This window comes from Acinonyx jubatus, chromosome A1, assembly GCF_027475565.1.
Source record: "Acinonyx jubatus isolate Ajub_Pintada_27869175 chromosome A1, VMU_Ajub_asm_v1.0, whole genome shotgun sequence".
In the NCBI taxonomy this organism is placed as follows: Eukaryota; Metazoa; Chordata; class Mammalia; order Carnivora; family Felidae; genus Acinonyx; species Acinonyx jubatus.
Window position 1 is genome coordinate 171,557,458 of NC_069380.1, and position 27,678 is coordinate 171,585,135.

Here is a 27,678-nt window from a genome sequence, read left to right on the forward strand (position 1 = left end):
TTGGGCCCAATTTACAGGGCACTAAGTATATAATTGGAAAAGAAAAGAGTGAAGGTGCCTCATTTCAAAACTGAATTCCAAGATCTAAGTCAGACAAAATCAACCCACATTTCTGCTAAGGGTTTCTTCAAAGAGGTGAACTACTGCTCTCTGGCAGCTAGCCAGCCAAGTTGGCCTATTGCCCTGGGTACTGAACACAGCTTTGTTTCTGGATTTAGGGTCAGGCTTATTTTCCAATTGTTAGGCACGACTGTGAGTGCGTGGGAGACTGTGGACTCCAAGGTGCCTTTGCCAGGTAGCCAAGCCATTTAAACCAGTGAATCCGTGTTCACCTAGTCCTTCCACCTTTGCCTCATCTCTGCAGGTGCTCTACAGGTTTGCACTAATTCACAGCTCTCCACCTTCCCCCTTCCCTCTCTGGGGTGACCGGACAACTCCTGGTGGTCATTGCTTCCCAGGAGAAGTGAGGATAAAGTTGGAAAAACTCAACCAGATCTAGAGCAGAGTGCCAAAACACAGTTGGGGGAGGCTTCAGCGAGCCAGAAAGGGAAAATCACTTTAAACATAAAGTCACATTTAATGGATGGCGAAAGATACCAGGCAAGCACTGATCATAAGCAAGCTGGAATGGCTATATTAATATCAGACCAAACAGATTTCAGAATAAGGAGTATTACCAACAACAAGAAATATCTTATCTTCACAGTAAAGGATTAAATTTACGAGAAGATCTTACAATCCGAACTGTATATGTACCTAATAACAGTCTCAAAATACTGAGAAAGCAAAAATTGGTAGAACTGAAAGGAGGAAAAGACAAATCCACAATTAACGTTGGCCATTCCTTCTCTCTCAGTAATCAATAGAACAACTATAAAGCAAATCAGTAGGGATACAGAAGACAAACACTACCCACCACCTTGACTTAAATAATATAAAATACTGCACCTCAAAAGTGCAGAATACATATTTTTTTAAAGCACACATGATAGACTCTATGCTGGGTCATGAAACAAGCCTCATAAAACCTCAAATTATTAAAATTATGTAAAATATATGCACTGTAAAGCTCTCAAATATTTGTAAATTAAACAACACACTTCTAAATGACTAAGTCAAAGAAAAATTCATCATGGAAATTAAAACTTACTTTCACTTAAATTAAAATTAAAATATTTCAATTAAAATACATATATCTAAGTTTGTGAGATGCACCTGCAGTTTGACAGTTTTAGCATTCATGTTTGAGTCTACGATCCATTTCAAGATAATTTACGTGTGCAATGTGAGATGAGGATTGAAGTTCATTTTTTTCTATATGATACCCACTTGTTCAAGTTTTATAGGTCACCAATAAGAAAACAGTCCAGAGGCGCCTGGGTGGCTCAGTCAGTTAAGCAACTGACTTCAGGTCATGATCTCGCATTCCGTGGGTTTGAGCCCCGCGTCGTGCTCTGTGCTGCCAGCTCAGAGCCTGGAGTCCACTTTGAATTCTGTGTCTCCCTCTCTCTCTGCTCCTCCCCCACTTGCAGTCTGTCTCTCTCTCAAAAATAAATAAACATTAAAAAATATTTTAAAAAAAACTATGTAAATTATATGTCACTTCTCAAACTTTCACCTATTCATTCATTATAGCATCTATCGATTTTTGCATGATTCAGGTATTGTGATAGTTGCCAAATGATAATTTTCTAGCATTGTCATTCCTTATATATTTATTAGTTGGCTTTCTACTACAAAGAAAACGTTTGTTTGTTTCAGTCTACATGGGTTCACAGACTCTTATTTTATCCCATGGACTGTGATACTTTGCTATCATTATTTCTTTTAGTGCTCAAATGGTCCAAGATTGGATCAGTGGGAGCCCCTTCAAGCTGGCTCCTGGTTTTTATCTCCTCATCATCTTTCTTACTTTCTGGCACAACAAAATGTTCTAGGCTTAAGAATAAGCCATTTCTAGGGGTGCCTGGGTGGTTCAGTCGGTAAGCGTCTGACTTCAGCTCAGGTCATGATCTCGTGGTTTGTGAGTTCGAGCCCTGCATCGGGCTCTAGGCTGACAGCTTAGAGCCTGGAGTCAGCTTCGGATTCTGTGTCTCCCTCTCTCTCTGCTCCTCCCCCACTCACACTCTGTCTCTCTCTCAAAAATAAATAAACATTAAAAAAAAAAAGAATAAGCCATTTCTAGGGATGCCTGGATGGCTCAATTGGTTAAACATACAACTCTTGATTTTAGCTTAGGTCACGATCTCACAGTTCGTGAGTTCAAGCTCCGCATCGGGCTCCACACTGACAGTGCGGAGCCTGCTTGGGATTCTCTCTCTCCTTCTCTCTCTGCCTCTCCCATGCTCCCTCTCTCTCTCAGAATAAATAAACTTAAAAAATATTTATTTAAAAAAAAAAAGAGGGGCGCCTGGGTGGCTCAGTCGGTTAAGCGTCCGACTTCAGCTCAGGTCACGATCTCGCGATCCGTGAGTTCGAGCCCCGCGTCGGGCTCTGGGCTGATGGCTCAGAGCCTGGAGCCTGCTTCCGGTTCTGTGTCTCCCTCTCTCTCTGCCCCTCCCCCGTTCATGCTCTGTCTCTCTCTGTTTCAAAAATAAATAAACGTTAAAAAAAAAAAAAAAAAGAAGCCATCTCAACAAGTACTCCTGGTACCTTTGAGTGGAAGATGAAGAAACCAAGATTTGTGTGCCAGGTTTGATCATCATAATGGCTACAATTTCTTCTCCTCCTCCACCTTCATCTTTATCTTCTTTTTTACACAACCACAAAACGATTATAACATCAAAAAAGTTTCTCCCCAAATTCCTCAATGTCAGCTGTTTGCTAGTGGGTATTCCAATTTTCCCAATTGTCCCATGAGTATCTTTTCATTGTGCGTTTGCTCACTTAGGATCCAAACAAGGTCAACACATTGCAAATATGTACAGCACATGTACAAATGTGGAAGTGATAACAAAGTACAATAATGAAATTTTAATTGTTTAATGTAGTAAATGCCACGGGGCCCATCCCCCAGACTCAATACTTATCAGCATTTGGCCAAACTTGTTTCATCCACACCCCTTCCACTTTCCTGTGCTTTAATTCTTTTTAAAGCAAAGTTCACATGTCTTATCAATCCATCCATAAATACTTCTCTAAAAGAGAAGGAGTTCTTTTCTCTCTTTCAATAGAACCACAATATGGTTATTACAGCTTAAAAAAATTTAACAATATCAATATCAGCAAACATCCAGTCAATAGTCAAATTTTCATGATTGCCTTATAAATTTTTTTGCAGTTGGCTTGTTAGAATCAGGATCCAAACAATGCCTCCACGTTGCATTTATTTGTGCTTAAGTCTGTTTGAAAAATCAATTTTATGAGGTCAAATTTATAATTGATAAAGTACATCCGGGTTAAGTGTACAACTCCCTGAGTTTTGACAGATATGTATACCTATGTAACTACCAGCACACTCCAGATATGAAACATATCCGTTACCCTAAAAAATGCTCTTGTGCCCCTTCTCAGTCAATTTACAACCCCTTGCCCAGGCAGCTACTGCCTTCTGTTACCACAGATTACTTTTAAAAAAAAAAAATATTTATTTATTTTTGGCAGAGCACAAGTAGGGGAGGTGGATTTTTGGACACTCAACTGACTGAGCCACACAGGCACCCCAAAATTTGCATCGTCTTAATATACCTATCCACAGGATCTTTATTAATTATAAAAGGAAAAACAGTTTTGCAGTGGAGAAACCTGACAGATACTACCTTAACCAAAGGATCAATGTTAATATCACCAGTACCTGGACAAAAGCCCATAATGTGCTTCCTGATATGATGCACTGAGAAGTCAGCATCACATCCACGTTAATCCTGCCAAAAATGTTGAAGCTGACTCTAACCATGAAGAAACATAAGACAACTCAAGTTGAAGGACCAAATAACTGGCTAGTAATCTTCAAGACATCAGTGTCGTGAAAGGCAAAGAGAGGAACTGTTCCAGATTAAAATAGATCAAACAGATAACAATGCAATGCATAATCTGAGATTTTCTTTTCCTCTATTATCGAGGCATTTGGTAAAATCTAAGTTATGTCAATTAGATAATGGTATTATATCAATATTAATATCTAGATTTTTATAATTATAATGTGGTTATGTAAATAGATGTCCTTATTTTTAGGAAAACAATGAAATATTTAGGGATAAAGGGGGCATCAGCTCTGCGATTTACTCTCCAACAGTAGGGGGAAGCAAAAAGGATAAAGGCAATGTGATGAAATGTTATCATTTGGGGAATCTTGATGAGAGGCAGGTGGGAATTATTTACAACTTTCCGTAAGTCTGAAATTATGTCAAACTAAAAAGTTGGAAAAAGGGGGGGAAAAAGCCTTGAAAGTCAAACCAACCAATCCAAACAAAACAAAAAAGAAATTATTCGTGGGAATGTAAAATGCTGCAACTGCTATGGAAACCATTATGGCAGTTCCTTAAAAAATTAAAATCGGGGTACCTGGCTGGCTCAGTCAGCAGAGGATGTGATTCTTGATCTATTCTTATGTTCACTTGAAAATTTCTCTTAAAAAAGTTTTAAGAATTTCTCCACTTTAGACTTCATAAATTGAAATTTAGATTCTGTGAGATTGCCTCATATGTTCACTCAACTTTATTGATTTCTTTTGACTTTTATTGAGTTTCACAATTGAGTGGAGAATTAGAAAAGTAGGGCTGTCTTAAAAAGTCTACAAAGATGTGCATGGGGGCATCAAGGTACCGGGAATCTCCAGCACATAAAAATGCTACATGGTTCAAAATATGACTTTAGTAATGATTTTGGGGACGCTTGTTTGGCTCAGTAGGTTAAGCGTCTGTTTTCAGCTCAGGTCGTGATCTCACAGTGCATGGGACCGAGCCCCGGGGTGCGTAGGCTGCTTGGGATTCTCTCTCTCCCTCTCTCTCTCTGCCCCTCCTCCCCGCTCTCAAAATACATAAACTTTTTTTTAAGAAGGACAGGGAAAAAAGTCTTAAAAATAATGATTTTTAATATTAATGTAGAACAAGGAAGGGTAAGGTACACGATTATTCTGTTGCAGAATAATCTAGACCAGTAACTTGTGTAACTGTAAGCATGGAGCTAAAGGCTGCTGGCGGCTAAATTAGGAGGGTCAAGAAGGAAGGAGGAAGCTCTGCCTTGGATTTTGCACATGAATATGCTATGTAGTGTTGCCTACATTACTGACTGAGGTCTCTAGGAATCAAATAAGAATAGCCTGCTGAGGTCACAATGGACACAATGTTCATAGCTCTTCTCTAGCCACAAAACCTGCAGTGGACATTTATGGCTGGTTTGTTAAACTAGCAAACTTTCTAGGTCTTCACAGCACCTGAGCCTGGGGTTAGGGGAACAAGAGACATATGACGGCAGAGTAGTGTGCTTGGATTGGGTTGTGCAGGAATTTAAGTTTTTTTCTTTTTTACACTCCTTAGAAACAACTATATTCTCATTATACGATTGAGGCCTACATCGAAATATTACTGAGCGAGAGAGAAATTCCCCTTCACCCTAACTCTGCTTCTACTCGCCACCCGTTAGGGAACCACTACTCACAGTTTAGGGCGCATCTTTTCTTTCTCTTTTCCAGTTCATAGTTGACTTTCAAGTGTCAAATCAGAAAGAGAAAAATCCCAATGTCCAAATCTGATGGTGGTTCTCTGAGTCTCCCAGGGAGAGTTTTAAAGGTGTTTATATGTTTAATGTTTAAATGTCAGAGCACCTCACATGTGATGCTGTGATGGGCCATTTATCATCTATTGGTCTCATAGACTGTAATCTCTCCTTGGCCAAAGCTGGCTTTTTCTGCCACATTTTGGTGCCCTGGTGCTTGGCCAAGTGCTGGCAGGGAGGAGGCAGAGACTGTTTATTGAGGGTGGAGGGTTGGACCAGTGGCAGGAGGGTTGGACCGGTGGCAGGACGCCTGGATAAATTAGGTCTGCCGTTCTTAGGCAGTTTCACACTTAAGGGACATTTAAGGGACCCAGCCTGTAAAGTAGAGGCCCAGTCAGGTCATCCAAACTCTGGCAGTCTGAGCTGAAGCCGCCTTAAATGAAGAGAGATGCATAAGATATGTACTTTAGCAATAAGGCTTAGTGGGGAATGCTCTGGACTTGCAGGAAGGATGCAAGAGGCGGTGGGACGTAGGGTCTACCTCTCCAAGCCTCCTTTTCCTCCTCTTATAGAGCGGGACTCTCATAATAATGGGATTCATAATATCTGCCCAGTTTAGGCGAAGAATCCGCAGAATGACTCAGGAGGAAGGTCTGCGCAGCCACTACCCACCCGCCTCCCGCCCCGGTGCTCCCCAGGCCGGGGTTGCCTGCCTGAGATGGATAAATAGGTCTTTCTCAGACCAGTTCATACTGAAGAACATTTAAGGGGCCAGGTCCCTAAGTAGGGGCCCAGCCGGGCGACGCAAACTCTGGCGGTCGGAGCTGTTCATACCCCGGCCGCTTTGCCCGGTTCGCTTGCCTCTAGACCGGCCGGGCGCTGTGCCTCGTCTTGGTGTCCCCGCAAAGAGCAATGCCAGCCGGGAGCGGGAGCGCTGCCGGGGCCTCCTGGCCCCTGGGGCTGCGCCACCGTCCTGCTGTCGCCCTCCTGTGGCCGCTGCGAGGCGACCTCCGGCCGCGCTGCGGGCCCCCTCCCACGGCCGGTGACATCACCGCATTCCCGTCCCGGCTCCTCCCGCCTGCAGCTGCAGTGACAGGCGAGCCGGGCCCGGTGGCGGAGAGGAAGTGCGGGGCCGCCGCGCCGCGCCGAGCCAGTCCCAGCCGAGGCCGGCTCCCGGGCGGCTCGGGTGACAGTGTCGCGGCCGCCGGGCGCAGCGCCGGGCACGCGCCGGGCAGAGCCGAGCGCCAGGCGGACGCTTCAGCAGAGACGCGGGGAAAATGGCTGATGACTTTGGCTTCTTCTCGTCGTCGGAGAGCGGGGCGCCCGAGGCGGCGGAGGAGGACCCGGCGGCTGCCTTCCTGGCCCAGCAGGAGAGTGAGATCGCGGGCATAGAGAATGACGAGGGCTTCGGGGCACCTGCCGGCAGCCATGCGGCCCTCTCCCAGCTGGGACCTGCGAGTGGGGGTGAGTCAGTACAGGGGCCTGGGAACTGGGGGCGCCTGGGGCTCGCACCCGGATACCTGGCCGCGCAGACCCGGCCTCGGGGCCCTGCGGTGGAGAGAAAAGGGCCTGCTATGGCCAGCCAGGAGCAGGCCTAGGGCTGAGAGGGACCTGGTAGATATGGGGAGGAATCTTGTTGGATTCTGAGGCCCTGCCTGGCGGCTGTGGACCTGGTGGCTCCACGGACAGGAATTTGTCATGACATTTCATCCCAGGGCCAGCTCCACCACTGCCTGGCTCTGGAATCCAACATAACCTGGCCCTGAGAGTCCCTTCTGAACCTCCCCCCTTGGCTGGTTGTCCCAGACTCCCAGCTAAGCCCTGCAGGTGTGGGCAGAACCACAGACCTCCCAGCTCCTCAGTCCTAGCTTTTGTCTACAGCTGGCAAAAGCAGAGGACGCTCAGTGCACCAAGAACTCACAAACCTCTCCTGGGGACCACCTGCCACCCTGCAGCCACTGGGTTAGTCACTTTACTTACATTTAGTCATTTCCTATGCATTATTAAACCCATTTCAGAGATGGCAAAACTGAGGCTCAAAAGGTACACTACTGAAACAACTAGTAAGTGGCAGTGAGGATTTAAACCTGTTTCTGTCAGACTCTAAGCCCTCTCCACCTGACCACACTGTCTTCCATATGCCTGGCTCTGAGTTAGACACCAAGGTGGGGGTAGGGGCACAAAGGGCTTCAGTCAGATGTGGTGCTAGCCTCCTGGGGGTTTCTAACTGTCTATTAATGGTTTTCTATGGTGGTCCAGGGCTACTGTGGTTAGCTTTAGAATCAGGGTCCAGGGTCTGGTCCCTTTGATAGCGTGTTTATCAATGATACTCCTGTTCGGGTTCTGGCTGGAAAGAACAGTTTCTTAAAATATTTAGCTAAAAAGTAGATACCTTCATGGGTGCCTCCAAAACAGCCTGTGCTTCTTGTTAATGTTTTCATTTTGGTTGGGGTTCATGGGCCTGTTGGAATTAGTGGTAGCTTACATAATTAAAAAGAAATGTTCCTTATCGTCATATTTGTTTTTATTCAACCTTTACTGAGTGCCTACTGTGTGCCAGGACCACTGGGGATATAGAAATGAATAGGACAGTTTCTGTGGCTGTAGGAGCTTGAAGCATCTCAGTACCCCATTGATAAAAGAAATGAAACAAGCCTTTTGTAACATCTAAGAAACTGGAGGCCCAGAGAGCCTGAGTGTCTTGCCCAAAGTCTCACAGCCATGAGTGACAGATCTGAGACTTGATCCTAACCCTCCCAACTTTGGGCCCCACACTCTTTCAAATGATGTGGCCGTCACCCTAGGAGGTAATGGGATGGAGGGGTGGCTTTGTGACCCAACCAGGCCAAGAGTGGAGTCTTCTCAAACAGCAGCTCCTAGCACCTCATCATGGATGCTCACACATTCCAGGGAACTCCTAGGAAATGCCTGCCTATAGTCATGCACCAGTATTCATTAGTTCACACCTCCTCCTTGAAACCACCAGTTTTTTCAATCTGGTTTGGCCTGCAGGAGGCCCTGCTGAGAAGAGCTGTTATCAGAACCCTCTGAGAGAGAAGGGCAGGTAGAAACTAGGCTAAGGACAGCCAGAGGCGTCTGGGAGTTGAGCAGGTTGTGGCCTATCCCAGGACAGTGGGGCTCCAGGGGCTTACAGCCTGGATGAGAGGTTCCCTTTGTGGCAGGAGTGGGGTACAGATTGACCCCAGACTGGAGGTAGCAGGGAGAAAAGCAGAGACATGGCCCTCTGAAGACCTTCCAGACTCATACTTGCTGAAGCTGCAAATGTTCAGCTGCCCTCCTAAGTGGGACCTGAAGATCAGGGAGGTAATATGGGATGATGGCTCAGTAGGTGGCCAGACAGCATGGAGTTGATCTGACCTTCCTAGGCCTAGATGGTGCTGAGCAAGTAATCTTTCCTAACCAGTGATAGTGTCAGAAGCCAGGATAGGATGGAGAAAAAGTGCCTTGGCCTGTTGGGAGCTGGAGGAAGCTGGCTTCCGGAGCTGCCACCAATCAACACTTCTGTGGCTGTTCTCTTAGATGTTGCCACTGTGCTGACTGCCCTGCCGTTGGACTCCCTGTTACCCCTGGGGAAAGAGGTATCCGATATAGGCCTGCGCCTCAGCCACATTGAGCCTCTCCTCTGGGGCTGGATCTGTGGCCAGCCTGAGCAATGGACACTTTGTTTCCATTCATCAGCCTTGGGTAGGGCCCCAGAAGGTTTACATTTTCACACCCAGATTTCTGAGCCCTGGCCTGGCTCTGCCCCTGACTTGCCCAGTTAGTTCCTGGCAAGCCTGTTTCCCCTGCTGGGCCTCAGTAAGCTCCCAGGAATGTTCTGGACCCTGTCTGCCCTTGTTCCAAAAGGGGTCAGGAATCTGAGGGAAGCAACACCCACAGGGTTATCTGTGGGACTCATATCTGCTGCGCTTCTAGTCTGCAGGCCTCTGACTACGGACATATGATTATAAATGTACAATAATCAGAAAGCATTGTGGGAACAGATACTCAATTCTGCGTGTGGGTGTGTGTGGATTCTCGAAGAGCCTGAAATTTCATCTCCAGAGGAGCAGTCAGGGGACTGAGAAACTGAGGCAGAGACTTTTGAAAGGCCAAGGTAGGCACAAGGACTGTGGACCAGGGACCTGAGACTGGTCTGGTCAGAGTGGGGTGGGGCCTCCAGAAAGGCCAAGTGTACAGACTGACATAATCATGAGTGTACCCTGATAGCATTAGGCCCTGGTAGAGGAGATGTCCCAGGAGAAGCCCCTACACAGAAGATGCTGCCACTAAAACTCCATGAGCTCCCTGCTGACTGAGGGATGAGGCCACCTATATAGGAGAAGCCCTAGCTGAATGGGTAGGAATGACAGCTGACATAGTTGGTCAGAAGCAATCACTGTTTGAAAATAGTCAATTATAATGTATATCAACCAGGGATTATTTCCATAAGATTAAGTATCCCTCCTTTCAGTCCCCAGGCTGAAATCACTGTGGTTCCTGCTTACAGCTCTATCTGGCTGGTAAAGGGGTACTTGTCTGTCTGTGGGAAGCTGGTGTGGCCTCCTGTGGCTCTTTGGCAGGAGGCATCACAGTTTCTGAGATGCCTTAGGCAGACCTTGCAGGTAGCAGTGGGCCCAAAAGAGCAATTCACCTTCCATTTAGCCGGCACTCGCTGCTCAACTGTTCACCCATTCTGTGCAGGAACCCTTAGGAGCTGAACACGATACAGAGACTGCCTTGAGAAGGGAGTGCATGACCCTTGGAAGGTCACAAATAACTGCATAAGAGTGTGGGGGATGCTATACAATATTCTGCGATATCCCAGAGCTGGAATCTTCCATCAGTGTCTAGGGAAGTAGGGGAAGTGATAGAGGGCTTCCCAAAGGAGGTGACCTGTGAGCTGGGCCTTGGAGAATGGCTCCAGAGAGCATTCTTTAGAGAGAGAAGCAGGAAGAAAGTCATGGGGTGCAGACTGCTGTGTTTGGAGAAGGAGGAAACCAGAATAGGTTTTGTGAGAGGGACTGGTGGGAAGTGAGGCAGGGAAGTAAGTGGGCAGGGCCAGAGTGTAGAGGTTCTCACGTACTATGGTCTGAGGTTTGACGTACTCATTCAACAAATATTTATTGAGCCTCTAGTATGTGCCAGGCACGGTTTTATTTTATTTTATTTATTTTTATTATTTTTTTTAGTGTTTATTTATTTTTGAGACAGAGACAGAACCTGAGCAGGGGAGGGGCAGAGAGAGAGGGAGACGTAGATTCTGAAGCAAGCTTCAGACTCCGAGCTGTCAGTACAGAGTCCGATGCGGGGCTTGAACTCACAAACCCGCGAGATCATGACCTGAGCCGAAGTTGGACGCTTAACCGACTGAGTCACCCAGGTGCCCCGCCACGCACTGTGTTAGATGCTGGGCCCCAGCAGCGGACAAAACAAAGTCCCTGCCCTCACGAGGGTCCATTCAAGTGGAGAAGGTGCATAATAGGCACATGCACAAAAAAGCCTATCAGGCCGAGGGGTAAGTAGAGAAATACTGCAGGGGCAGGAGGGAGCGGTGCCAGAGGGGTAAATGTCCGGGGTGGTCAGGGAGGGCCTCTAATAAGACAACATTTGGGCAGAGGCTGAAGAGAGAGTAAGGGAACAGCCTGTGTGGCTATGGGTAGGAAGCCCTTCCAGGCAGAGGGAACAGTCCCAAAGGCAGGAGCAGGCCCTACGGGCCACTGCAGTTCATGAGAGGTGGATATTTTTCTGGTTTGTTTTTATTATATTTTTAATTAGAAGAGTGACATAGGTAAGTGTATGCTTTACAAAACATCAACCCTGGCAGATGGTTTGAAAGAGGGTTGGGAGAGTGTGACACTGGAGTCAGGGAGGCCTGTGAGTGGACAAAAGCCATCCATTCTTTTTCTGATATGTTTTATTCGTGTTTATTTAACACACGTCTCTGAACTCTTACTGTGCCCACCTCTGGAGAAGACAGTGGGGAGGAGAAAGGACACAAGTATGGCCCTCTAGGTGTTTGCCACTAACAGGGCAGATAGAGCGGACAGGGGGCAGAGGGCAGAGGGCAAATTTGAAGGTCACTGTTGCAGCAAAAGCCACAGGAATTTGTGACTAATCAGCTGTCAGGGAAAGGGACCAGGAGGAGTCATTGTTGAGGGCAAAAGAAAATCCTTTTGGGAGGATCGGAAGGAGGAAAAATAGGCCAGGTGCTGCCTGGTGGGGGCTGCAGTTCCTGCTCTTCCAGGTGGAGCAGTTGCTCAAGGCATCGCAGGGACAGGCAGGGACGCGCTGGGCCCCTCTTCCTTAGCTCTCACAGACACCGCCCTGAGCCTACAGCACCTCTATCTCCTCACCAGGCACAGGCTCCACAGGCAATCAGGCCATTCCTAGCCATGGCCGAGGGTGAAGTAATCTCAGGTAGGTGAGGGGCTATTACTGGCTGGGTGGCTCTTGGCAATCATAAGCCTCTCTGGGCCTCAGTTTGAGTATCTGTAAAATGGGTTGATAACATCATCACAAAGTTGTGGTGACAATCAAATGTGATAACGGCTGTGAGAAGGATTTGTGAACAGTCATGGATAGAGCCCAACTTATTTATGCATCCAGTATGTCTACGTGGGGAGGGGGTGTTAATACACACATGGGCATAGGCAGAGGATGGCTCAGGGAGCTAACGTAGAACCATTCTGTGCTTGCTTTAAGCTGAGCTATGAATAATGCCATTTCTTTGTTCTCTTTCTAGCTGGTTCTGAGGACATGGGGACCACCATCAATGGAGATGTGTTTCAGGTAAGCAAGATTCTGTGTTAGTCGTGGTAGGGACCAACAGCCTGGGTCTCAAAAACTTATGGCCCCATCATCAGAAGGATTAAGGCTGCAAGTTATTCTGGTCATTATGTCTGATGCATTGGGATGGGGAATATAGATGAGGGTTTTGACATGTTTTCTTTCTTTCTTTCTCCCTTCCTTCCTTCCTTCCTTCCTTCCTTCCTTCCTTCCTTCCTTCCTTCCTCCCTCCCTCCCTCCCTCCCTCCCTTCCTCCCTTTCCCCCTTGCCATTGTGTAGGGGAAGGGAGTGAAGAATAAGAACCACTAGAGACAGGGATTGATGGTGCATGGCCTCAGGTTGCCCATGGTGATGTCCATCAGGGAGAGAGAGATAAAGTGGCCCACAGTGTCACGATGCACACTGGGCCCTGCACACATGTGTACCATGGATGGGAGGCTGAACTGACCATCTCTAACATGTCTGAGCATTTTAAGTAGGCAGGTCTTTGATCCACTGATTCTACTTCTTAGAATTTTCCCTAAGGAGGGGTGCCTGGGTGGCTCAGTCAGTTAAGCATCTGACTTCGGCTCAGGTCATGATCTCACGGTCTGTGGGTTCGAGCCCCATGTCGGGCTCTGTGCTGATGGCTCAGACCCTGGAGCCTGTTTCAGATTCTGTGTCTCCCTGTCTCTCTGCCCCTCTCCCGCTCACACTCTGCCTCTCTCTCTCTCAAAAAATAAATAAACATTCAAAAAATTAAAAAAAAATTTCCCTAAGGAAAGAATTGGACAAGGACTCCCATACTCCCAGATGTTTGCACGATTATTTATTTTTTTAATGTTTATTTATTTTTTGAGAGAGAAAGACAGAGACCAGAGACAGAGACAGAGCATGAGCAAGGGAGGGGCAGAGAAGGAGGAAGACACAGAATCCAACACAGAGCCCGACATGGGGTTTGAACCCACGAACTGTGAGATCATGACCTGAGCCAAAGTCAGATGCTTAACTGACTGAGCTACCCAGGTGCCCCTGCAGGACTGTTTATAAGAGCAGACAAACTATATGGTGAGCATAGCATAACATATACATAAGTTGAACTCCTAAATTGTACACCTGAAAGGAATGTAACATTGTATGTCAACTACACTCAAATAAAAAGTTAAAAAAAAACAAAAAAACAAAAAAACAAACTGGAAACAACCTAAGTGTCCAGCATCAAAGGACTGAGTAGGTAAACTGGAAAACCGTGCTGTTGTTTAAAAGAGCAATCAGAGCTTTCTGTATTGACATGAAAAGAGGCCCACAGGGGCGCCTGGGTGGCTCAGTCGTTTAAGCGGCCGACTTCGGCTCAGGTCATGATCTCGCAGTCCGTGAGTTCGAGCCCTGCGTCCGCCTCTGTGCTGACAGCTCAGAGCCTGGAGCCTGTTTCAGATTCTGTGTCTCCCTCTCTCTGACCCTCCCCGTTCATGCTCTGTCTCTCTCTGTCTCAAAAATAAATAAACATTAAAAAAAAAATTAAAAAAAAAAAAGAGGCCCACAATATATTAAGTAGAAAAGCCCATTGCAGAATAATATGCACAGTATGGTCCAGGTTTTTATTGTAGAAATCTGCACAGAATATCTCAAAGGATGTGTACCAACTGTTAACAATGCTTAACAGTGGTTAGCCCCAAGGTTGGGCGTGAGATAAGAAAAAGGCTTTCACTTTCACTGGATTGTTTTAAAATTCCTCATAGTAGTCTTATAACACACACACACACACACACACACACACACACACACCCCACCTTTTTCTAGCCAGACTGCCCTCTGTACTTGCCTACTGCCTCCCCTCATTTGTACACAAATCGGTTTAAGAGTCCGTAGACTGGGAGAACTTGGACCACAAATGGCATCCCCAGGACCTCCACAGTTGCAACAGTCCCTCCCCACCCATGCTTAGTTGAGGTAAGTCTTTGCTGGATGAGGCTTAATTCTCACTGGCTAGGTCAAAGAGCCTTGACCCCTGGGGCTGCAGCTTCAGGATCTCCTGAGCCCCACCCTATTGAAGAGCTGGCCTCCCAAATCCTCAGTGGGGAATAAACAATACTTTCTTATGTAAGAGGGATGGGCTGGTACCTTACACAAGGAACCTAGCCAAGTCCCATTTCTGGAAAATTACTCAACTATCGGCGAGCTAGAAAAGTCAGGCTCTAGGACTTTAGGAACTTTGTGTCCCTTCCGGCCTGAGAGCTCCAAGTAAGCAGCATTTATTCCTGTACAGTTTGGTAGGTCATAGAGCTCAGGCAGCCCCTGTCCTGGGCACACTTAAAAGGACTTCACTTGACCCAAAAAGTCTGTGTCCTAAAGTGGACCTGGAGCTGGAGATATACTTAGGACCACAGAAATACTTAGAACACTATAAGCAAGATAATTTTCCCTTTCAGGGTGCCTGGGTGGCTCAGTCGGTTAAGCGTCTGACTTTGGCTCAGGTCATGATCTTGTGGTCCATGAGTTCGAGCCCCGCGACAGGCTCTGTGCTGACAGCTCAGAGCCTGGAGCCTGCTTCGGATTCTGTGTCTCCCTCTCTCTCTGCCCCTCCCCCACTCACACTCTGTCTGTCTTTCTTCAAAAATAAATAAACATTAAAAAATTTTTTTTTTTAATAAAGAAATGCCAATGCTTAGGGGCACCTGGGTGGGTCATTCAGTTAAGTGTCTGACTTTGGCTCAGGTCATGATCTCACAGTTTGTGGGTTCAAGCCCTGCATTGGGCTCTCTGTTGACAGCTCAGAGCCTGGAGCCTGCTTCAGATTCTGTGTCTCCCTCTCACTCTGCCCCTCCCCCACTCATGCTCTGTCTCTCAAAAGTAAATAAGCATTGAAAGAAAATTAAATTAAATTAAAAAAAAAAAAGATAATTTTCCCTTTCTATAGGTTAGGATCTTGAGGTCTTCTCCTTTCCTGGCCCCCCAGACTTACTTTCTATTCCCCATAGGGAACCCCGGGGCTCCTTCCCTGTCTCAATGGGAACTCTTATTCTCACTGCTAATAATCCAGGTGTGTTTATGTGTAAATCATTTCACTCCATGCCATTCTAGAACCATTACGGGGAGGGGAGGGGTCATGGATGAGATGAGTCACTCAGGAACCTAGTGGCAAAACTGTTCTCCTAGATCTCCTGCCCCTGATCTGGTGCCCTTTGTCCCAACCCCTTGTGCTGGAACTGGCTGGCTGCAGCCCCCGAATCTTAGGTAGAAAGCCCATGCAGACTTTTTTAGGATTGAGCATAGACCAGGGTCTGGTTTGTGCTGTGGAAGGAGGATGGGGGGAAGCCTTGCTTGTACATGCCCAACGCTTTCAAGTGTCCTGGGCACAGCTTTCTTACTACATTTCTTATTCTTTCCTGGCAGCCTCTGGACCACAAGGGGGTCCAGCTATAAACCTGGTCTTCAAGGCGTAAGGATAAGTCTGCCCACACCTATTCCAGTTCCATCTAGCACCGCCAGGGACAGTATAGAAGGTCCCTGCAGGACTCCCCCCTCCTGCACAAACTCTCTCTCCCCTCACTCACTGCCATCATCCCCCTTTGAGCTACTTAGAGGAATCAACGGCTCAGCTTAGCTTAGCCTTAGATGGACAATCCCAAAGATGGATATGCTTCATCCTCCTGACTGTCTCCAGAGTCACAGCACATCCTCGGCCAGCCTGACCCGGGGAGGCTTTCATGGTGATGTCCAGCAGAGAGGTCTCTCAGGAGAGGGGCGCTGGGCAATTGGACCAAGATAAGCCTGGCCCTGACTGTGGCTTCCTGCTTTTTGGTCCTGGCCATTCCTGCCCCCTTCGCTGTTGAGCTTGGGGGTGCTCAGAGCATTCCTGCAGCCACTGGGGAGCCCACCTGAGCTGCCAGCCTGCAGCTGACCCGATTTCCTCTCTGGGACAATCAAGTGGTTAAAGAGGAGCCCTGCTGTGGCCCCCAACCTCGCTGCTCCCTGGCAGGGGTTGGGAAAATAAGTCCACAGAGCAGCCAGAGAAGAGGAGCCAGTAAACGACTTCCCAGGACTCAGTGTGCTGGCAGCACTGTGGTGCTCTTCCTGGACATGGTGCAACATGGGTCGGCATGCACAGGGCCTGCTAGGCCCTACAGTGAGCCACACAGCCCTGCTGACCCCCACACATGCACATCCTCTCCAGGTTACAAGAGGCCCACGGCAGTTATCCCATGTGGGCCCTGCTTTACGCTCCGAGTGGGATGTCGCCACTCCCATTCATTATCTATTTATATTTTTAAGAAAGTTTATTTATTTTGAGAGAGAGTGTGTGTGTGCATGCGAACAGAGGAGGGGCAGAGAAGGAAGGAGAGAGAGAGAATCCCAAACAGGCTCCACGCTGTCAATGCAGAGCCCAATGCGGGGCTTGGACCTGTGAACCATGAGATCATGACCTGAGGCAAGATCGAGAGTCGGATGTTTAACCGACTGAGCCACCCAGGTGCCCTTCGACCAGCTGTTGTCCTCTTCAAAGAAGCTCGCTTGTAATGGAGGACAGAGACCCGGAGAGGAGTGATGCTAGTGCAGGATGGTAAGGCTCAGATACAGGGGTGGTATGAAGAGCTAGGAATCCAAGGGGCACCTGGGTGGCTCAGTCGGTTAAGCGTCTGACTTTGGTTCAGATCATGATCTCAAGGTTCCTGAGTTCGGGCCTCCATCAGGCTCTGTGCTGACAGCTCAGAGCCTGGAGCTTGCTTCGGATTCTGTGTCTCCTTCTCTCTCTGCCCCTCTCCTGCTCACTCTCTGTCTCTGTCTCTCTCTCAAAAAAATAATTTTTAAAAATTAAAAAAAAAACATGAGGAATTTGAGTTCTTAACAGTGTGTCAGGCATCACCCAAGAGCTTTACATGTAAGCTCATTTCATCCTCCCGACACCCCTATGATGTAGGTTCTGTCATTATTCCCATTTTACAGACCAAGAGGAGGACGCACCGAGAGGTTTAATAGCTTGCTCTAGTTAGACAGCTGGGAAGAGCTGGGACTTGAACCAGGCCAGGTGCTGCACTGAATCAGGGAGTACAATAGGGAGGGGATGCTGGAAGTGGGTTTCCAGGCTGCCCGGGGGCATGTGGTGGTCTTGGCTGATAGGAAAGTGTGTGCAAAGTACAGAGGGTGAGGCAGTCTGTGTGGGCCTTGCCCAGAGCCTGGGGCCTGCTGCAGACAGGTGTGTGGGTGTGAGAGAGATGAGGAATGGGCGGGGGGGGGGGGGGGGGGGGTCACTTGGAGGAGTGGGCGTAGTCTCTAATCTTGGGCAAGTAGACTTATCTGAGAGACCGAGTAAGCGTGTCACAAATCACGTGACACAGAAGTGACTTTGGTCCCTGCTGCTACGTGGCCAGTAAGTTCACACCCAGGAATTCAGTTGGAATCTCAGCTCCACCAGTTCCCAGCTGGGTGACCCTGGGACTCTAGAGCTAGAATTTCTCTACCTGTAAAACACCGATCATAAAATCCATCGTGTAGTGTTGTAAAGATCAAAGAGAACTATTTAATTGTGATTCTCTGTAAGTTTTAAAGCACTATAACCTGGGAATCTTAATTTTAGGGCAGGTTTTATGGAGATGGTGGGCCTGAAGGACACCAGTGTTACACAATTCCTGCTCAAGAGACCCTTCTCCAGCCCACACCCCCCACCCTTTCTCCTCCCATGCCTGGCAGCATCAATGTACCCAGAGTTTCCCAAAGGCACTGGCCCCACAGGGTCCTTAATGCTGTTGGCTCTGGTCTTAAATGACCTTTCCATGTCTCTTCCCATCCTGCTATACCCCCAGGCTAAAATGGCTGTGTCCTCTCTTGACCCCTCTCTATACCTGACCTGTGTTATAGTGCATAGCCCAGCCATGGTCCTCATTTGTGAGGGACTCTCCATGCCAGACTCCCTAAGGGAATGGGTTGTCTTATTCATCCCTGTCCCCAAGCCCAAGTATATGGTAATTCATTCAATGAATGTTCTAGAAATCCTGCAGCGGGCCTTCCCTGTTTTAGGTACTCTACAGAGGTAGGCTTGGGACTCACTTGATTGGGGCAGGTGGGAGACAGATTGTAAACATGTAAACAAACAAGTCATTTCAGATAGCAAGTAGTGCCATGAGGACAATGAAACCCGGCACCTGAATAAACACGTATACACAAAAGTAACTGCAGTTGTCTGCAGATGGGACATTCTAGAAGATTGGGCAGGAGGCCTGGCGGCCTGGCCTCAGGACAGTCTTGTTCCAAAGGGGGCAGGGTGGGGCTCACTCAGCATTAGTGATCAACTTGTGTTCTCCAGATTAGGGCCCTTGGGTGTGGTGAGAGACTGTCTAAATTGAAGTGTAATGCTGTGCTGGAAAGAGGAATAGGGCAGTGTTCCAACTGTCCCACCCAAGGCTGGGCCTGAGCCCAGGGAGGTGCCAGGCTACATACCCAGCTCTGGGCCTGCCCTTCCCTCTCCCCCCAGACAGCTGGAGACTGCAGCCCTCCTGTTCCCTGCTGTGTGCTCCTTCACCCTGGCTGCCCACACCCCTTTGGGCAAGCGTTTACCCAGCACTTCCTCTGATCTGGGCACATCAGGCTCCAGGGATATTTATCCATGCAGCCACTGCTTATTGAGCACTGATGTGTGCCAAGGACAGTGGGGAGCACTCCTGGACAGAGGGCGCCCCAGACACTGTCTTGTGGGGAGAAGACATTAAACACCAAAGTTCCTGACAGTTTTGATGAGTGCTTGAAGGAAGAGCACAGGGAGCGATGGAAGGATGGAACAGGGAACCAGAGGCTATAAATAAGGTCCAGCTTTGCTCACCAGGACCTCCTGGTTCAGCGGGGAGACTCTTGTGCAGAAGGTGAAGGCCGTGATAGAGCACAGAGAAGAAGGGGTGTGAAATCTGCCAAGGGGGTGGATATCCCAGAGCTGGTGACTTAAGAGCTGGAAACTCGTGGGATGGAACAAGATTTCATCGGCTGGAGAAGGGAGGGGAGACAATTGCAGCTAAAGCAGGAGACAGAGGCGGGGCTGCAGGAGTGTGTGGGGTGTGTGAAGACTGGAATGTGTAGGACCAGCAGAGTGCCAGAGGAGGAGGCAGGAGATGGGGCTGGACTGGAAAAGGTTTCTGGCTTTGCGAGACCAGAGGGGAACCACATCCTTGCTGGGCTGAGCTCTCAGCCCCAGCACTTGGGAGTCCCTAGCTCGGGCAGGCAGCACAGGGAAGTGGGCAGAGCCCTGGCCTGGGAGTCAGAAGCCTGGATGCCTGCCACTACAGCATGCCATCTTTCCTTGCCTCAATTTCCTCCCCTATAAAATGAGAATGAATAATTATGATAATTATGATAATTCTACCATTCATTGAGCCATCACCCCATGCCAGGCACTCTTCTTCTTCTTCTTCTTTTAAGTTTATTTATTTATTTTGAGAGAGACAGAGAGAGTGCAAGTGAGGGAGGGGCAGAGAGAGAAGAAGAGCGGGGGAATCCCAAGCAGGCTCGGCACAGTCAGCGCGCAGAGCCCAATGCAGGGCTCGAACCCGCAAAACCATGAGATCATGACCTGAACTGAGATCAAGAGTCAGGCACTCAACTGACTGAGCCACCCAGGCGCTCCCAGGCACTCTTCTAAATGTCTTACAAATACTGTCACGTCAAATGCTCACAACAGCTCTTAGAAATAGTTTTATTATTATTCTCATTTTCAGATGAAAAAACAGGCCCAGCAAGGCTTATACCACTGTGCAGTCTTAGCCATGGCCATCCTGCCTATCTCAGTGCTGCCTGTTCACTTAGCAGATGCTAATTGAGTATCTTCTGTGTGTCAGGCACTGTGCTGGGCACAGAGGACAGGGTGATGAGCAGGCTAGGCAAGGACCCTACTGTCACGAAGGTGACATTCTGATGGAGAAGGCAGACAATGGACAAGCAAACATAAAGTGAGATTTTTTTCAGACTGTGTAAGTGCTAGGGGGTGAATAAGATTGTAATAGAGAGAGACTTTAATAATAGTAACACAAGGGACTCACTGTGCCAAGAAGTGTTCAAAATCTTTTCCATTTTTTAATATATATTCTTAAAATATTTACTGATTTGAGAGAGAAAGAGAGGGCAAACGCAGGGGAGGGGCAAAAAGAGAGGGAGAGAGAGAATCCCAAGCAGGCTCCACATTGTTTTCTTAGAGCCTGATGCAGGGCTTGATCTCACAAACCATGAGATCATGACCTGAGCCGAAATCAAGAGTTGCACACTCAACCGATTGAGTCACCTAGGTTCCTCCGAATCCTTTACATGTTAAAACTGATTTCAACCTTACATCAGTGTTAAGGTGGATAGTCTTACTGAGCCTGCTTCATCATGAGGAAAGTGAGGCACAGGGAGACTGAGTGACTTTCCCAGGGTCCCCCAGTGGGAAGATTGCTGGCAAAGGGCACAGCAAGTATAGAGGCAGGGTCTAGTCATAGTCACCAGAGGCAGCAGGTGGGAGATTGTTGGGGACTGCTGGGAAATCCAGATGCAGGGGGTGTCTTGGCAGTCAGGCAGCAGAGACAAAGGGGCAGGTGCACGAGCTGTGCACGCTGCTGTGTATTTGTGCCGTAGGAGGCTAACGGTCCAGCAGACGGCTATGCGGCGATTGCCCAGGCTGACAGACTGACTCAGGAACCTGAGAGCATCCGCAAGTGGAGAGAGGAGCAGAGGAAACGGCTGCAGGAGCTGGGTAAGGGCCAGGCTGAGGTTCGGAGCAGCTCCAGACTGTTTGGGATATGGTGGGGGGTGGGGAATCCTTAGGATAGAGGACCCCCTTCCCCCTGCACTGCCTTAATATGGGTATTGGGTGAGGTTGGGCCCTGAGGCTGCCTGCCAAGGGCCAAGGGGAGAAGCAGCCAGGGCAGCTGTGCTCTCACATTCTTACAAGAAAGCTGCCACTTATTCTCTTGTTGGGATCGCAGATGCTGCCTCCAAGGTGACAGAACAGGAGTGGCGGGAGAAAGCCAAAAAGGACCTGGAGGAGTGGAACCAGCGCCAGAGTGAACAAGTTGAGAAGAACAAGATCAACAACCGGTGAGAGGAGCTATGAGGACATGAGGGCAGCTATAGAAATTTGAGGAGGCCGTGGGGATCTGAGGGGACTATGGGGACATGAGGGGACTGTGGGGACATAAGGGGGCTGTGGGGACATGAGGGGACTATGGGGACATGAGGGGACTGTGGGGACATAGGGGGCTGTGGGGACATGAGGGGACTATGGGGACATGAAGGGATTGTGGGGACATGAGGGGACTGTGGAGACATGAAGGGACTGTGGGGACACGGGTCTGTGAGGACACGAGGGGACTATGGGTACATGAGGGGACTGTGGGGAGATGAGGGGGCTGTGAGGACACGAGGGGGCTGTGGGGACACGAGGGGGCTGTGAGGACCTGAGGGGACTGTGGGGACACGAGGGGGCTGTGGGGACATGAGAGGATTTATGGAGACAGGAGGGGGCTGTGGGGACATGAAGCCAGCCACGAGGACAGTGAGACAAGTTATGGGATGGGAACTGTCTTGAGGATGCCGATTTAGTGGCAAGAACATAGAGGAAGTAGAAGCAGAAACCTTCAGGGCTGCTTCCTCAGCTGCCTGTGGAGTTCGGAGTCCTTCAGAGGTGGTACACTGTTGAACTGTCATCTTACCACAACAGAGAGAAGCAAGTTCTGCAGTCAGCAGAAGAGGTCCCAGGACCCTGGCATGGGAGCCAGACTGTCCGGGGCCTAGCAGTTAGTGTCACAGGGAGCACAGGCCTGGCTGGGAGTGAAGAACCAACCTGGGTAGAGGATTTTACTGCCTGTAGAAATGGCAACACTTCAACCCAGAGAGGCTAAAGAATAAAAGGAAGTTAGTGGCTTGTGTAACTGAAAAGGCTGGGGTGGGACTCCAGGTACACTAGGCTCAGGGGCTCAGACAAAGTGGACTGGTGCTCACTTTTACTGTCTCTCCATGCGGCATTCCCCTCTTGTCCTGGGATGGGGCAGAAAGATGGCCACCAGAAGCTCCAGGCTTCTGCCATTCTCTTGGCAACTTCAGTGAAAATAGCATCTTGCTCCCAATAGCTCAGCTGAAATCCTCAACCTGACCCTCATTGGTTTGGTGTAGGTCCTGTGCCCATTCCAGGCCCAGTGACTGTGCCGGGGGAGGGACCCTGATAGTCCAGCAATAGTGTGCATGAGATCAGTCTCACCCAAACCACAGGGACTGAAGTGGGGCCAGCCTGATCCTGCAAAAGACAATCAGGGGCCCTTCCTGGAAGGGGCGGATGGATGCTGGGCAGGCAGGCAGTGGATGCTCACCAGAGGGTACCTGCATGGGCATGGTCTCAGACCACTTCTGAGACTCTGGCCAGCAGCTCTGCCTTTGAGGCTGTGTCCTTCAAGGTACTTGGCCTGCCCAGAAAGGAAAGGCTGGCTCTGGGAAGCTGCCGCACTTCTGTTCAAGAAGCTGCTGCACGCCAGGCTCTGGGTTGGGCCCTGGGGAAACAGAGCTGAGGACCCCGTCAGTATCCTGGAAGAGCTCAGAGGAGACAAGCACACATGTGCAGGTGAACTCAACAGTAGAGCTCTCTGCAAGAAGGCCATGGAAGCAAGGGCTGTGGGTGGAGGAGAGACCTCTGTGTCTGAGGACCTGGGCTTGGGAGGATGACTAGAAGTTCATTAGGGAAAAGAGGGCAGCGTTGGGGGAGGGTATTCTAGATCAGGGAACAGCACAGTATGAAAGAAAGGATGTTGTGTCTCAGGCACCGGGGAGTCAGGGAGTGATAGGAGGGAAGACAGGAAGGAGGGGTCACGGGTGGAGGGCCTCCAATAACAGGGCTGGATAGACGGGGTGGTGAGGAGCCACCGAAGATTTGTGAACAGGACAAGTAATACGATCGGCGCAGTCTTAGAAGAGGCACTCAGGCCGGTGGAGGATCCCTGCTCTCCTCTCCGGGTTGTGGATAGTTGCCAAGCGTTACAGAACCGTGCTTCCTAACACGCTCCAACTGGAGGTACTAACGCTGTCTCCCTTTCTCTTTAACCCTCTGCCTGTCTGTCTTGCCATCTGTCTTCCCCCACCTAACCCTTCTCTCTCAAGGATCGCTGACAAAGCATTCTACCAGCAGCCAGATGCTGATATCATCGGCTATGTGTACGTGTCTTCTTTGCTCCTCTGTCAGGGACCGGGAGAGGGCGAGGGACCCCTTGTGGGGCTGGCATGGTTTCTTGAGTCTCCTGCTTGTGGGGTATAAATGAGGTGGGGGTGGCAATGACCAGAGCAGGTGGCACTCCAGGGCTAGTGCAGGCACAGACCTTCTCCTCTATCCCTGCGGCAAATGTTTATTGAGTATCTATTCTGCCTGGAGGCAGCTTTGCTAAATCTGAGCAGAGAAAGAATGCACGGGCCATCCCAGCGGGGACAGGCAAATGGTGGGAGGGGCAAATGCAAACAGTCAAACTCCCTTCCTCTGAGAGGCCTCTTAGGGCTGGGAGGTGGGGTGGAGTCTTCTGTTGAACCAAACATGGACTGTCAGAAGCATAAAGAAGAGATGCTCCCAGGAACACTCCCATTCTCTCCTCCTGCCCCCAAGTGCACTGCTCCTCCTCAAAACTTCGGCCCAAGTTTGGCGACAAGACCCTGCCTAGACCACCCAGGGCCCCTCTCACATGTTCCCCTTTGGAGTCTAGTTAGGACTGTGATTAATCTAGACCTGAGATGGCAGAGGCTTCCTCTCATGTCACCCCCAAATGATTGGTAGTGACAGCCTGGAAGATGTGTTGGGGATGTTGAAGCTGAAGGAGAAGCAGTGATGAATGTGTGATGTCTGCCATGTGCGTGTGTGCCAGTATTTGCTGTTCCTCACTCTGGGTTCACCCTCGGCAGGCCTCTGATGCTGTCTGGGCTAACACTTCTCTCACAGAGCACAGGACCCACCTGAGAAACAACCTGTTTTTCAGCCAGTTTTTACTGGGACTCGCCCAGTGCCAGTCTCTATTCGAACAGGAATAAGGCACAGCCTGTCCCCCCAAGTTGCTCATGGTCAGGAGGGTGTTGTCATAAGGGCGGTATGGAAGGGCACACTGAGCTCCAGGAGCCACCGTCTGCTGGGGGAGCGGCTTCAGGGATGCGGGACCTTCAGTATGAGAAGGAAGGGATGTGCTAGAAGAGGACAAGGGCAGCCTCCATGAGTGGAGTGCTGGGGCTGTGGGGATGGATGGGTGGGAGCTGAGGATGGGAGGTCAGCTTGGGGCTAGTTGCAAAATGCCTGTTGTGCCAGATGTATAAGCTGGGACTTGATCCTAAAAGCAGGATCCATAGGTTTCAAAGAGAAGAGTGGGATGACAGGGGCATGGGTGCTGGGGAATATATGACAAGTGGTTGAGTGTTCTTTTTGCGCTTGAGGAAATAGCGCCCAGGGGGCTCCTGAAGAGAGGAAGAGTCTAGATCAGTGTTTCTCAGACTTTTCTGTGCCTGTGAATCACTGAGGGATCTGTTGGAGGGAGATTCCAATTCAGTAGGACTGAGGTGAGGCCATGATTCTGCATTTCTAACAAGCCCCATGGTGATGCCAATGCTGCTGGACCATGCACCACACTTTGAACAGCAAGGTTAGAGGAGAGCCTCTTGACCTAGAAGGGACAGTTCCTAAGACAGCATGCCTCAGCCCTACTGGTCATCCAACCTCATATAGCCTTTTTCCAAGCCTGCACACACTCACCACTTTGTTAGATTCTCAGGCCAGTGAGATCAGCAAGGTGGAGGCTGATTCTCACTTTATAGGTAAGGAAATGAGTACATGGAAGGAAAGGAAGATCACTAGGGAGGGGCCACGTCACCTAATCCAGGGCCAGCTCATTCTTGGCACAGCCGTAGGCATCACCTAAGAGCTCCCTGCCTGACATGTGCAGAACTGATCCTGCTTGAGATACAGAAGGGGCCATGAGGGGAATGGGGATTTCCAGGGACCCTTGCTGGCCAAATAAGACATAGACCCAGCCCTCTCCACTGGAGATCAGTTATTGTCCTTTTCTTAGATTCCCACATTTGGGTTTTGTCCACTGCACTGTATTTACTGTACTTTGTTTCTCCACTGTTCCTTAATCAGTGGCTTCTAGAACTGTCCACCAGAACTTCTGATGAAGAAACCACCAGTTTTCATCCTACCTTGATTCCAACCAAAAGCAAAGACTCCAATGGAGTATTCCCCAGGCTGTGGTTCCATGGAGATAAGTCATTCTGGGCTAAAAAGAGCTCTGTAGTCAAATATGCTTGGAATGTGGTAGATTCTATCTGCATCTTATACTCCACCTTAGAGGTTCAGGATAAACATCAGTACATTCAAGCCTTTGAAAGTCTCACTTTTAAGATCCTCTTTAACTAAATTTTCTATGTGTATTTGACCAGAATGCTTTTCTGGGGGAATACTTATTGGGTCCATAGAACATAGAGGCAATGCTGAACCAGTTAGTAAGGTGGTTAGTCAATGTCCTACCTCTGTCAAGGTTTTGGAAATGTTTAAAATGGCTGAGGTACTACACTAGTGCCTCCAAGGTTCTTTAGTTGTTGGGATTCCCAACAAATTTTATTTTATTTTATTTTATTATTTTATTTTATTTTGAGAGAGAATGAGTGAGTAGGGGAGAGGCAGAGAGGCAGGGAGAGAAAGAATCCCAAGCAGTCTCCGCACTGTCAGCACAAAGCCTGATGCAGGGCTCCAACTCACGAACCGGGAGATCATGACCTGAGCTGAAATCAAGAGTCAGACGCTTAACTGACTGAGCCACTCCGGCGCCCCAGTTGGGAACTCTTGCTGAGGACGTGAGGCACTCACATGCCTGAGTGAAAAGAAGCTACACTCAGACCTGAATGAAAAGAAGCTACAAGCCACAAGCAGGTATAGGGGAAAGCATTCCAGGAAGAGGTGACAGCCAAGTACAAAGGCCCTGAGGCAGGACCAAAGTAGGCTTCCTTTGATGCCAAGGCTGTTTCTGGGGACCTGAGGGCATAGGACACAGGGCTAACTCTGGACAGAGGACCCAAGAGTAGGCTGGGCAAAGCAGCTTACTCAATGGGAGCAGAGCATCACTGATTCAGGGGAAAGACAGACAGCAATGAAATCTCTGTCTTTTCTCCACCTGCAGGGCATCTGAGGAGGCTTTTGTGAAGGAATCCAAGGAGGAGACCCCAGGCACAGAATGGGAGAAGGTGGCTCAGCTGTGTGATTTCAACCCCAAGAGCAGCAAGCAGTGCAAAGACGTGTCCCGCCTGCGCTCAGTGCTCATGTCCCTGAAGCAGACGCCGCTGTCCCGCTAGGTGCCTGTTACAAGCATGGCCACAAAGCATGGGCTGGGCCTGGGCACAGGAGGAGCAGCTGCTTCAGCCAGGGGGGGGCAGCACCTCCAGCAGCTGCTACACACAGCCTATTCCGTTCCTCCCCATCTCCCGGGGCTGGGAAGGGAACCCTCACCCCTCTCACCCCATTTCCTCCTAGCCCTGTGGCCCAGCCCTTCACACCTCCTCTCAGTCCACAAAATTGTGACTGTGCCTCCTGATGTATTTTTTTTTTTCTTGGCTAAAGGGTGTGTTGTTAACTCTTTTTACACTTATTTATTATCATTCTCATTTCTCCGGAAGCCATAACTGGTGTCAGGGCTCAGTTTGTGCTTAGAACTTTCCCAGCTTCATGGCCTTGAGACAAGGTGAGGCTATTCCCCCAGAACCCCTCCCAGCTGGAAGTGGGTGTCCCAACTTGTATATGTCTGCTGCCTCCCTCTCCAGGAGGAAAGACAACCTCTAATGGAATGCTTTTGCAACCTTGATCCTTGCTGATTCTTGAACAAGCCTGTGAGATAGGGATTCTCTTGTTGTCTTGATATAGCCATGGACACCAAGGCTCCCAGAAAGTAAGAAGCTTCAAGTGGGAGGGAAGAGGCAAGACCAGAAGTTCCCGGTGGTAGCTCCCTCTAAACCTGGGTGAGAGGCTGGTGAAGGTGGCTGCTGCCAGACTCCTTTCTTGGGTTTGGCCAGTACCCTCTAGATGGGGAAGGCTCACTGCTCTCTCTCCTTCAGCTGTGCCCCTCTGTAGATCTGGGATAAATAATCAGTGACCATACATTCTTCCTCTTCAGCCGAGGTTGCAAACAAGCTATGCTTAAGCCATTGTGACCTACACAATGTTTAAAAAGATTTGAGTAACTACCAACTGTATTAGTTTCCTAGAGTTGCCATTACAAAGTACTGCAGTGTCTG

General features: G+C 49.1%; 1 protein-coding gene across 2 annotated transcripts; it reads left to right on the forward strand.

Moving 5' to 3' along the window:
- Positions 1-6,751: 6,751 nt before the first annotated feature.
- On the forward strand, positions 6,752-27,025 carry CLTB (clathrin light chain B). 2 transcript variants are annotated; one of them, XM_027035020.2, is made up of 6 exons: positions 6,752-7,119; positions 12,401-12,447; positions 21,016-21,133; positions 21,366-21,477; positions 23,527-23,580; positions 26,571-27,025. In XM_027035020.2, exons 1-6 carry the CDS (start codon positions 6,933-6,935, stop codon positions 26,740-26,742), a joined length of 690 nt encoding a protein of 229 aa, XP_026890821.1. In that variant the 5' UTR covers positions 6,752-6,932; the 3' UTR covers positions 26,743-27,025. The 2 variants fall into 2 exon arrangements, with proteins under 2 accessions (XP_026890821.1, XP_026890828.1); XM_027035027.2 differs by lacking the exon at positions 23,527-23,580 and having other exon boundaries at positions 6,758-7,119.
- Positions 27,026-27,678: the final 653 nt, after the last annotated feature.

What these genes read in the sequence shown, in the direction of transcription:
- CLTB (XM_027035020.2), top strand. Translation starts at nt 6,933, where the DNA reads ATGGCTGATGACTTTGGCTTCTTCTCGTCGTCGGAGAGCGGGGCGCCC. An exon ending in GCTGGGACCTGCGAGTGGGG is followed by an intron (nt 7,120 to 12,400) that starts GTGAGTCAGTAC and finishes TTCTCTTTCTAG; the next exon opens with CTGGTTCTGAGGACATGGGG. An exon ending in GCTGATATCATCGGCTATGT is followed by an intron (nt 23,581 to 26,570) that starts GTACGTGTCTTC and finishes CTCCACCTGCAG; the next exon opens with GGCATCTGAGGAGGCTTTTG.